The sequence below is a fragment of the Seriola aureovittata genome, chromosome 9, assembly GCF_021018895.1.
Source record: "Seriola aureovittata isolate HTS-2021-v1 ecotype China chromosome 9, ASM2101889v1, whole genome shotgun sequence".
Taxonomy (NCBI): Eukaryota; Metazoa; Chordata; class Actinopteri; order Carangiformes; family Carangidae; genus Seriola; species Seriola aureovittata.
In genome coordinates, this window is record NC_079372.1 from 381,436 (window position 1) to 394,181 (window position 12,746).

The 12,746-nt window shown below is 40.8% G+C and overlaps 1 protein-coding gene across 1 annotated transcript; it reads right to left on the reverse strand.

Moving 5' to 3' along the window:
• Positions 1-2,574: 2,574 nt before the first annotated feature.
• On the reverse strand, positions 2,575-12,484 carry LOC130175380 (putative beta-lactamase-like 1). Its single transcript, XM_056385831.1, has 6 exons — positions 12,379-12,484; positions 9,625-9,728; positions 9,370-9,527; positions 8,865-9,085; positions 3,878-3,983; positions 2,575-3,729 (listed from the first exon to the last, which is right to left on the reverse strand). The coding sequence occupies exons 1-6, from the start codon at positions 12,482-12,484 to the stop codon at positions 2,751-2,753; spliced, it is 1,674 nt and encodes a 557-aa protein (XP_056241806.1). The 3' UTR covers positions 2,575-2,750.
• Positions 12,485-12,746: the final 262 nt, after the last annotated feature.

Below are 12,746 nucleotides of genomic sequence, written 5' to 3' on the forward strand. Positions count from 1 at the left end.
ATTTCATACCATTGAGATGGCAAATATTCTCACATTAGCCCAGGTTCACCAACCATTTCAACAATTTTCTTTAAACACAAAATTTCCTTTTTAATTATACCACATCTATTTACACAGTATATCGGTTAATATATTGTATTGTTGGGACTAAGTACATTCAAGTGGTGGAGACCACATGTTCTTTGTTCTACAGACAATAGAACTCTCTTCCCCACAGTTCCTCACTGTTCACACCTGTGGACGACTGTCCCCCAGGGATCTCACTGACCAGTCAGTGTTAGTCAGTGTGTGACATGTGACCCCCCAGGGTGTCACGTACCAAACAAAACCAGATCTCCTTTTGTGTTCTTCCTCTTCTCTCCTTGGCTTGCTGAGGAGCAGCAGCTTCTTCTCCCCTCTCGGGTTTTCAAGGAGCAAGAAAGCTCCCAGCACCAGGTCAGCACAAGGCTACATGTAACACCAGCTTTTCTGCAGGCCTGTCCACGGCAGACTGCAACACCCTCCCTCACTCTGTTTTTCAACACAGAGAGAACAAGTTAACTTCAGCGACAGCAGCTACGACCCAAAGTCTGCGAGCGGATTTTCCAAGCAACAGGAGCCACAGCAGAGTTATCATGGAAAATCTAACTCTGTAAGAAGAAGAAAGTACAACCTTTATATACTTTTGATTAGACATTGTGTTTTTACTCTGTTCCATTGTTAATAAATGTCTTTAAGTATAGCTACTGGTGTGTTTAATGTTGCACAAGTGTGAGTTTTGCCACCCTCTACTCAATAGAACTCCAGTCCTTCGACATTTTTCAGTGGGATGTAAGAGGACGCTGGCGTGTATGTCACCGCTTCTTATTCCACGGCAAAACCTTGTTTGTTGTGCTAATCTGTTCCTTTTTTCACTGCACTTTGGAACAAGCCATCCTGTCTCTACTCTTCCCAGTCTGGTGCTGCTACCAGTTTGTAGATTGTGCACATCCTGCCCTGTTAATTACCTGCTCAGCCGATCTGCTGTTAGCTGTTCGCCGCTGTTCAGATGTCAGCATCGCCGAACAGCTGCTATCCTAGCCTTGTTAGCAAGTGATCCTTCGGCTCCACCACCAAATCGTGGATTCTACACCATCAACCCAGTTCTGCCCAAACGTTCTTCAGAGCTGGACAAGCCACCACTACTTTTCAAACGTCTCAGCTGTTTCGATTAATTTAGCTATGTCCAAACAATTTCACTTAATTTAGTTGTGTCCACGCCTGGTCTTGATCTCAGTGCACAGCCAGCACACAAACAGTTAATCACATAACAAATATACCAGACACAACATGCGACATGCAAGACACAAAATTCAAGGATTCCTCAGACTCTCTTCTGCTGTGATATTATTTCTAAAATTCTGATATCTTCCTCCTTCTTTTGAGGAGAGGCTAGATATCACCTTTGGGCTGTGCACTTGTGATCTGCAGCCAGAAAGTGCACATGTATGCAGAATTTTTTTAAATAGGTTTCTGCTGACCTTATTAGATTGGGCCCTGTGCTTTAACCTGCCCAGGTCTCCAAGCGTCTCCCTGCCTCTCCTGGCTGGCTTGCCAATTTAATATCGAGGATCCTCTTCAGATGGGTCAGTGAATCTTCTAAGTCACCTCAACACTTAAATTTTTAACTACTTTCAAAAGAAATATCTAACACTTAAGCAAATACTCAAAAACTGAAGAAAAAACAACAGCAGAGAGAGTCAAGAGCAATCCCTTAGAATTTACTGTCATATGCAAGCAAATACAGTAAAACAGAGGCTGGGTTCATGAACACAGATACTGGATTAGAGTGAAACTCTCTTCCCCTTATATACCCTGTTGATTGCCCCCTCCTGGCAAGGTTGAAACTTAGATGTCATTAATCACCGTCCATATCAAAGCAGAATTCACCATGGGGATTTCACGGAGCCATTGCCTAACACCTCGAGGAGCCTTTCATCTTCATATTTTTTACATTAACGGTGTATTGTTTTGGTAAAACTCTCCAAAAATAAAACCATGTATATTCATTTACTTTACTTAACCAAAATATGTCAAGATTGATACATACATACATCAAACACAGAAACTTCGTCCTGCTAATTGGGTCACAAATGCTGACTAAGTCTACACAGCCTTCTCCATGCCTATACAGCACTCAGGGAGGCATGGCTGTGGCTCTCTATCAAGAGTTCATGTATAGGTCATAGCTCTTGTCTGGGGTTCTTCTATAGTTCATGGAGCAGAATACACTACATGGAACAAAATACACAACGATGTACAATATGATTTTTATATTTATTTGTAACTTGGCTTTGCTGTTTACATGTGTTTACAGTGTATTTGAATCTAACCACTTGACATTTAAATAAACAGTGCTTTTACTCTTTCTAGGTCACACTGTAGGCACTTAGAGATAGAAGAGGAATACTGCCACATTGTCCATTAACCAAAGATTATACAGCAGTGTGTCAGTTCTGAAAAGCTTGTAGTAGTACTTAGCAGAAGAATAACTGTCAAAAATAGCTTTGGAAACAAACCTGAATGATAAAATTGGTATAATGAGAAGAAGGATATTATATTAAAATGCAAGTTCAGATTAATCACAGTAACTTTAATAAGAGAGCATCCCATGACCCTGACCACACATCACCACTGAGCAAATGTCAAGTTTCCCACTGCATCTGTCCTGGACACAACTGCCCAATTACAGTGACAAACTTGTGCTGAGCTGAATTCCTGTGTTCCTGTCATTATGAATTAAAGTATGGTCTACCAGCTATCCTTGTCACCCTGTAAGTGTTGAGTCCTGGTGAATCAAACCCTGGTGACACACCTTTCTTGTTTAAGAGGTAAAAGTTGAAGAGCTGTCTGTCCTGTGCCTCCAGGGAGACTGAGGCACTGTTAACTTTCAGCTTGCAAGGGTATGGGCTCTCAAACACCACCCTGAACACCCTATCCTGCAGGTAATCCAGCCGAATAGATCGGTACTTGGACAATACAGTTGTGTCCACCTGTGGTCCAAACTGCTGCATGATCAGCACTCCATCTGAGTCCACCTTAATCTCATAGAAAGTCATATTCCTATAAGTGAAAAAACCAATATATGGAGTTGGGTCGGGAGGCGGTCTGAGAGTTCGATGAGCATCCCTGAAAGCACTCTCCACTGCAGGGATGAGATAGCTGAAGGCCTGGCTCACAAGGTCCTGGTTTGCCGGCCGTACCCCTGCCATCAGGACTACCAGTCCCAGTTTGAGCTGTGGCACTAGGGAGAGGGTGGCTGCATAACCGTCCAGGTCGCCGTCCTTCCTCACCACATCATAGCCAAACTGCTCATTGATCTCCCATGGTGTGCCAGTGGAGTTGGAGAAGTAGCCACTGTGGCATCGTGACACTGGGGTCAGCATGGTGTTCAGTGTATCCTGGCGGAGCAGGGTCCCACCATACGCACCCAGCAGAGCCATCATGAGCTTGGCCATGTCCGCTGCAGTGGAATACATCTGACCTGCAGGTCGGTACCAGCCGAGGTTGTAGAGTGGAGCCGGCTGGCCATTGCTGTACACACCAACGGCCATCTGCCTTTGAATGGCTGGAGTTAAGTTGAAACCAGTGTCCTCCATGCTGAGCCGCTCCAGAATGTTGTCTGACACCCAGCTCTCATAGTCTGAGCCAGTCACCTTCTGGGCCAAGATGTTGGCCAATAAGGAAAAAGCAACATTGCTGTAGTGGCATCTGAGGGGGAAGAGACAGTAATGTCACAGATATTCACAAGTTGCCTGGATACAAAATACCAAAAGATTCCTTGTTCTATACATACACAGATTGTCTGAAGTCATCAGAGTCAAAAATAGTGCAACCCAGGAAGGAAACAGAGTCTTACTTGGTGCCTGGATTTGCCACAAGGACATCATCCTGTAACAAACGAAGGGCTGCCTGTGTGTCTCCACTCCAAAGGAGATTAGTTGACCTTAATCTTCTGGGTAAACCTGTAAAAATATTAGGATTCGGGATGTAGAAAGGGCCTATGCACAATAATCATACATGGAAACATGTATGGAAACATTTCACAGATATCTGTGGAAGAAACCCACCACACAGCATGCCCATCATTCAGTTAGTGCATGCACAGTGGAACAAACTGTCTTTCAGTTAAAATGATGTGGCTCACTTTAATAGAGTGAATAGATCCTCAGAATACTGGACGTCCTAACAAAGCAAATGTTCTTTGCATATATGTGTCAAACACATAGGGAAGTTATTATAACTAAGAGTTCAGAGTAACAGTTCAGAAACAACACAACACCACTCCCTGGCTAATTCATCCACCTGTGCAAATCTATATATATATATCTTCTGTTTGTCTCTCTTCTCATGACCATTCCCCCCAAAGACTTCTCCTTTCCTGTCTCAGTGGGGCGCCAGTGGGGCTCAGTGATCAGCATCATTGCCTCACAGCAAGGAGGTCCTGGATCCCATGAACCACAGGGGATGACAAATCTCATTGAGACACACCCTCACCCTGAGTCTCAATCCCTGGGTTCCTAGACATTCCAGCCATACCATGACTGAGTTCGGCTTGTTCATCCCCATGCATTAACCCCCTTTCATCTTTCCCCTCAACCCCTTCCATTCCATCAAACACGACCCTCATGCAGTCCTTCTCAAATCCTCTAGCCTTTCCAAATAAAACTACTTCTATACTCTACAAATGGATTAGTGTTGTTGGTGAATTTTCTGCCAGAGTCGGCTTTACTCTATTTTCTTATACAAAACATGGGTTGGGAAAGTCCACAAGACTTTGATGATCCTGATGAATGCCATCATCAGGTTAGCAAGAAACCTCTCCAAGAGTAATTGTTCAGAATATGATTTTGTTACTTTCCCCAGTATCCAGCAGGACTGCCCCTCTGTTGATCTGAGAACACTGAGCTGATTACCTCTATCTATAGACACAGCTCAGTGGAATTATAGCACCTCTCCGTTCAAGTGAGTCAAACCACCAGTTACACAGTATAACAGGTTTGTTATAAACTTGAACTGAAAAGATATCCATCATTTCATCTGCTCATGATTATTTACATATTTATGTGTGCAGTTAACTATTTACATATTTCTGTTTATACAATTATTATTTACTTATACAAGTGCATCTTTAAAAACAATTATGGTAACCTCCTGGATCCAATACTCTAATTTTCCCCTGATTTACCGCAGTCTAAGTCCTCCTCATGTCTAATTGGTTAGATTAGCGACATGTGACTTAGTGAGACAAAGTGTGGAGTAAAACTGCTGTTTAAAAAAGTTATTCTCCATCCAGCTGTTTCTTTTACCAAAAGTGATCCATACCACCACATATCATACCCTCACATTACAGTAGCCTCCAATTATAGTTATAGTTCTTAATACATATATGAATAAACACTAATATCTGCTAACAACTACACTCTAGACTTAAAGTAAAGTCATGTCAGCTCTGTGAAGTTTGTAATATTAATTCTTTGTGATGTGTTGATTCCGGTCTCATTTTCAAGGTTGTATGTTGTGGTGTCTTCAGATTTCATTCTATTTAGATCTTTGTCTTTTATTGTCTCTGCCCTGGTATGTATGTGTGGGTACCTTACTTTGTCCATCCTGATAAACTGTACTATGAAGCAGGTCATCAACCGGCTCAGTTAACCCGTGGGGTTTTCTATCCAACTATGAATGCATTCAAGAGGCAGAGTTGTTAATTATAAGCAACATCGTCAGAACCATGAATAAAAGTATTCATATGATATCAGAAGAAATCCTCATACCTGCAGGTAAATCCAAGTATAATGACATCCAAAAGTGATATTCAACAAGGTGAAATGTAAACAACGTGACTATAATAAAAAAAAATAAAAAAAAACTACAAATAATTTCTAATTAGACTACGGATATATTGTGAATAAGTGCATGAATTATTATAAAGTTTCTTACTGAATATTTTCGCTCTTTTTCTGATGATGAACAAACTATTATGATCATATGATGTAGATAAAACAGTTAAAGTTAATGTCAGACTGTTTCTGCTGCAGAGAGGAGAGAAAGAAAAGAGGACAGGAGTAGTTGATGTCTGATGAGTAAGTATGACTGAAATGCTCATTTATAATCATGGAAATATTGAACAGTGTATGGATCATTGTTGGTTTAGTTTTCATTTCCAGTTCTGGTCAGAGAGTCTCCTCATGTTATCTGCAATGAGCTGCAGTGATGAAGAAGCGAGTAAAAGCATCACCACTGTCAAGAATCCTGTTGGATTAAAGAATCTGCATTCAGTTCAAATGAAGCTACACTGTAAAAAAGATTCCTAATTTTACTGAAAATAACTCAAAAAATTTTACAATCATTTCTGTTTTTTTAAATTATGTACAAAAGTTTGTAAAATTACAGAAGTTATCTATGAATTAAAAGCCAAACTTTTATTTTAAGCATTATGCCAATAATAATGAATTACATTTATTTCCCATTTTTGTAAAGAAAAAATACTGTATTATTTATACAGTATTTTTCTGCTTTCTTAAATTACATACAAATCTATGTAAAATTACAGTAATTATCTGTAATTAAAAATGTAGCTTGTTATTAAAAAGGTTAATGTCCATACTAACAATTTAAAGTTTTCTCTGTGATTTTAGGATAAATCTAATCACTTTTACATTTATGTGCACTTTTACATTCAAACTTTGTAATTCTGGATGCAAATGTAACTAACTTTTTTTCATTACATCAAACATTCAAAATGGTTTGTCACACAACAACAACAGCAACACACAATCACACACACAGGCACAGGCACACACACACACACACACACACACACGTTCAAGTCACATTCAAGAGTCCTCAATTAATTAAATGTGCATGTCTTTGTACTAGTTGTGGTGGGTTGAAGCTTAAATTGCCTTGGATTACTCATGTATGTTCAATTGAAGAGGAAAAAACTTCCACAGGACTCTGATGTAAAAAAAGATAAACAAAGTTCTTTAATCCAAAGTTTGTTAAATCTTCTTAAAGGATGGTTCAAAGTCAAGTTCTCCTAATCAATAAACTATACTGCGGAAAAAAACCATGTGGCTCGGTGCGTGATTAAGCCTCATATGACTGAATTCACTTGTAAGACCTCTCACAGCACAAAGAGCTCTTTCTCTTAAAGTGACAGCAACCTGTTTCACTGCTCTAACAGAAAGCTACCAAAATGCTACCTTCTTGCAGAATATCTTTCATATCTTACATCAACATTAATTAGATCAATGAATTTTAGCTGACTTTTCACAAATTTTTATAACTACACTTATTCAATGAAATTACTTATTTATTTTTAATAAACATTAACTTTCAAACGAAAATATAGACTGTGCTTATTTATTCACTTAGACTTATATGAACTTAACTTGGCTCCTACACTAGTAATCAGAGTCTCTGGAAGAAACACAAGGAGAACATGCAAGCAACACTGCAAGAAAGAACCAGGGTTTGAGAGTGACCAATACATTTTCTGTGGCCACCAGATTCCATCAGCTCAGGGATCCTTGGTGGATAAAGATATTCGGTCAGTTTGCAAACACTAAAATATGGTATTCTGTATACTTTACTGTGTGTGTGTGTGTGTGTGTGTGTGTGTGTGTGTGTGTGTGTGTGTGTGTGTGTGTGTGTGTGTGTGTGTGTGTGTGTGTGTGTGTGTATAAACCCATAGGTATTAATAAAACTTTACCATACATTATTACCATGGTACAGGTACAGAATAAGGGTACAGGTACAGAGTCAGGGTACAGGTACAAGGTCAGGATACAGGTACAGGGTGAGGGTACATGTACAGAGTCTGGGAAAAGGTACAGAGTCAGGGTACAGGTACACTTAATTTGTCAGAGTCAGGGTACAGGTACACTTAATTTGTCAGGGTCAGGATACAGGTAAAGAGTCAGGGTACAGGTACGGGGTCATGGTCATGGTCATGGTACAGGTACAGAGTCAGGGTACAGGCTCAGGATTCAGGTACAGGGTACAGGTACAGGTACAGGGTCAGGGTCATGATACAGGTACAGGGTACAAGGTCAGGATTCAGGTACAGGGTCAGGATACAGTTACAGAGTCAGGGTACAGATACAGGGTCATGGTCATGGTACAGGTACAGAGTCAGGGTACAGGCTCAGGATTCAGGTACAGGGTCAGGGTACAGGTACAGGGTCAGGGCGATGGTACAGGGACACCGTACAGGGTCAGGATTCAGGTTCAGGGTCAGGGTACAGGCACAGGGTCACGGTAGAGGTACCAAGTCAGGGTACAGTTACAGAGTCAGGGTACCTCTAGCCAGACTCTGTACCCGTACCGTGACCCTGACTTGGTAGTTGTACCCCTAACTCGGTACCTGTACCCTGACCCTATACCCTGACCCTCTACCTGTACCCTGACTCGGTACCTGTACCCTGACCCTGTACCTGTACCCTCACCCTGTACTTGTATTGTGACCCTGTACCTGTACCCAGACTAGGTACCTGTACCCTGACCCTGTACTTGTATTGTGACCCTGTACCTGTACCCTGAGTCTGTACTTGTAACCTGACCCTGTGTTTTGCGCGTCTTATGACCTGCCTCCTAGTGTTACCCTTTTGGACTTGTTAGCTTGGACTGTAGCCCAGTCACCTTTGGTTTCATGAAGTCTCTTCACTGAGGCCACCTGCCTACCCTGTGCTCCATCAACAGACACTTGCCTGCCAAGCTCTGATTGGTTGACTGAGAGAACACCACTGAACAAACCAGAGATGATGCTGGTGATACAGTTCTTTGATGTAGATGTAGATGAATGAAAATGATCAACGTGACATTGATACAGACTGTGCGTTTACCTGAGAGCTGGCTGGCCATCCTGCGCAGACTGAGTGCAGGAGTGCGGGTGCTGAGGGTCCTGACTGACGATGGAGCTGCCCCCCCACTTTTCCCTAGTGGGTTCTTGATTGTGAAGTTGTCTGTGTATTTCTCTAGAGGGTCATCCAGAGAGTGCACTAGGCCGTCCTCCCACAGCTTGTACAGCATCAGCGTGGGGAAGATTTTAGAGAGGCTTGCAATTCTACAATCACAGTGATTACACTGAATGCAACACATGCTTATTCCAGCTCATTAAAAAAATATATATCCTGGTCTTATAATACATAGTATTCCCACTGCTGCTGCACAGATTTAAGCACTTAATTTAGTGAGTGGTTGAGTTTCAGTGATTACAGGTCCTATATGATGGTTATACAGTGAAGGTCTAATCCTAACCATGATCTCTAATTCTAACTGTAAGTCTCCAATATCCAACAGAAGAATTAGACTGCAGATTGCATGACTGTGCATGACTGTAAATCTCACCTGTACACTGTGTACTCATTGGGTGCAGAGGAGGAGGGGTTGCTTATGTTCTTCTTGCCAAAGTTTCCATTCCACAGAACAGAGTCATTTAAAACCACGATGGCTGATATTGCTGGTAGTTTGATGGTGTGAATGCTCGACCTCAGGAGTACATCTGTCTGTTAGGAGAAACAGTAAAACTATGACTATACCCAGAGTATCTACATGATAAAACACTATAACATGAATTTCAAAAACTTGTTGAAAGAGCTTCACCTTCTCTAAGGCCACCCTCAGTGATGTTATTGGATGTTTGAGGGGCACAGGCTCAGGGAAGCGAGGGCACATATCCTCGACTGTTGCTTTTTTTACAACCACTTCTGTGGAAAAGGGAAAAAAGCTCATCATGTACGAAACATGCAGACTGGTATTATCATGGTAAGACATGACAGATAGATGTACAATTGAACTGTTTTAGCAGTTCCTAGGTGTGACCACAGATAACTTTCCAACACAGAGGTGGACTCATTCCAGGAGCTGTTATCTTAGCTTAGCACAGAGACTGAAAGACTTTTCAATGATTTCCCTGTCTTCTTCCCTTTCTCCTTTCATATTTGTCAAAGCAGACCTCAGGCCTGCTTCATCCCCCAAACTCTGTGTGAAAACAGTGTGTTGAATCCTGCGAAATCCTCATCATGCCAAAATTGTCAGAAATATCTACAGGAAACCACCATGCTACAGACGAGGATTTTAACACTGAAAGCTGAGAAAAAACTTCATGAGACACTCGCCATAACAATCAGTGGTAAGACAATTTTTCGAAAATATTTTCGAAAATAGAAAACTGTGCAGGGTTGAATTTTTATATAACTCACATGTTTAAGTGTTATTATGGCTTAAAGCTGTGGAGAATTGAGGGTGTGCCACATTGAGTGACAGGTGGGTGAGCGCATGCCTGCCACAAGCCAGCATGCACGGAAATCTCAGCTCGACACACGCAACTCCTCTTCGCTCATTTTTGTATTAGCCGGGCATTCGGCAGAGTCAGGTACTGGCAAGATGACGATGGAACGATCCACTCTGAGCTTCAAAACCGCTCTTCAGAAACCTATGGGTGATGTCATGGAGACTACGTCCATCTTTATTTACAGTCTATGTCAGATGGAGGACTATACTATTTTTGATCTGTCAATGACTCCCAAAGTTGTCCATGGATCAACAAATGTTGAAAAAAGATACTTTTTTAAGAATACCAGAACACTTTTCATGGAAGCCATCAAATTTGAAACTGCCACAATTTCGAATGACGTGGATGATCTACGAAATTCCTGCACTTCTAAAATTGCAAATGTAATTGATGTCATTGTTCCCATTAAGGTGAAATTGATCAGTAATAGGCAAAAGGCACTATGGAAAAACACTCATTCTGTAAGGGTCCAAAAAAGAGAGTGTCGGAAAGCAGAATGAAAATAGGGAAAATCAAAGCTCCACATTCACTTAGAAATCTATAATGAAAAATTATGCATTTACAATTTGACCTTGAGAAGTGCAAGGCAATCATTTTTCTCTGATATTATCAACAAAAACAGTAACAGACAGATTAACTAACCCTCCAATTGCAATATTTCCATAACTAGTTTCTACCAGCAAAAAATGGACAATACCAACCATCATCTCAACAACATTCTGGCAGGACAGAGAAGCAGCAATAGCAGCAAACGTCTCATGTCACTGCGCTGCAGAACAGAGAGGTTCTTTGTTCCCACTGCCATCAGGCTATAAAACAACTCAGCCAAAGGAATTGAACTAATCTAATTGTTACCTTGCTACCTTGATGTTTTACCCACTATCTTCATTTAAACAGTACTGAGCAGCCTAGTAAAACAGCTCACTTTAATAGGTAATGCCTCTCTCCAATCTGGCACTTTTCCAAATGCTTTGAAAACAGCAGTCATCAAACCTCCTCTAAAGAAGAGCAATCTTGATACCCCTGCACCAAACAACTATCGCCCTATATCAAACTTACTGTTTTTAAGTGAAGTTATTGAAAAAGTTGTCCACCAGCAACTTAGCAACTTTGTAAATCTGCACAATTGCATTGATAACTTTCAGTCTGGTTTTGGGCCCAATCACAGCACTGAGACTGCACTCATAAAAGGTAATAAATGACATTTGCCTGAACACAGACTCAGGCAAAGTCTCTGTTTCAGTGTTGTTGGATTTAAGTCCTGCTTTTGACGCAGTTAATCATATAACATATAACATTATTTTTTCTGACCCTTTTAAGTAACAGTAAAAGGCTAACATGATTCCACCAGTGAGAAAGTCACTGGTCCAATTGGATGGCTGAACTGTGGTGACAGACTACCTATCTGCACTAATAAATTATTATGCTATTATTAATACAATACATTATTTAATATGGTCTTATTTTACAGTATTGAGTATATGACAGTATTCTGCAGTTCCAGAATATCTCTGTACTGAAGGCAGTACTGTACTGTAACTGTCCTTGTGAAAGAAGATGATTTAAAATATCATTAGTGATAGGGTATAGTAGGGAATACATTGTTTGTTACAGCAAAAGTCCAGCAGCACACACTAGCCATAAAACTATAATTACTGTACAGTTCATTATAAAGTGCTGTAAATATGTTGGCCTGCTTAAATGTTCCCAGGGGCACAAGGTTATAAAGCTGAGCTGTTGATTCATTCAGGTACAGCATATTGGATACAGTCAGACAGTACACCCTGAATTTTACATTTATGTCACATACAAAGCTCCACTGCTCTGCTCCACCCTCCCTCTTCCTCTTGTCTGTCAACAAGAGTTAAAGTGTGTTTTAAAGGCGCAGCTAATCCTTCTGTCACTATTTCCAGCTCTATGTAATCCTGCTGTAGTTTCTGCAAACGAGCAATTATAGCAAAGAGGCTAAGAACGGCTCACTCAGTTCAACAGTTACTATATGTTTTAAAAAGTCTGAGTAGGTGTTCTAAGGTGTAAATCTATAGTGTTGGGATAAACTTTACCTGGCTTCAGCTTTGGCATCCGATACTGCCATATAAAACAACAGGTCATTGCCACTGAGAGCAGAAAGAAGACAACCATGCCCAGCATGGTCCATTTCACCTTCATCTTGCTTACTGACTGTTATGGGCCAGACGCAGTCTAGAAAAAATGTCAGTAAAATGTATTGAAGAATGAGTGTACCTCGACATAAATCACAAACCACATATGTATGTTTTTCATTATATTTGGCATGCAAAAAGTTTGCTAACAACTTAAATAAAAAATTACTTTGATAAACAGCAGCTGCAGGTTCATTTACCTTACCAAAGGAGGGAAATCCAGCCTTAGAGTTCTCCCATTATCTTTGTGTCATTGTTCATCTTCAGAT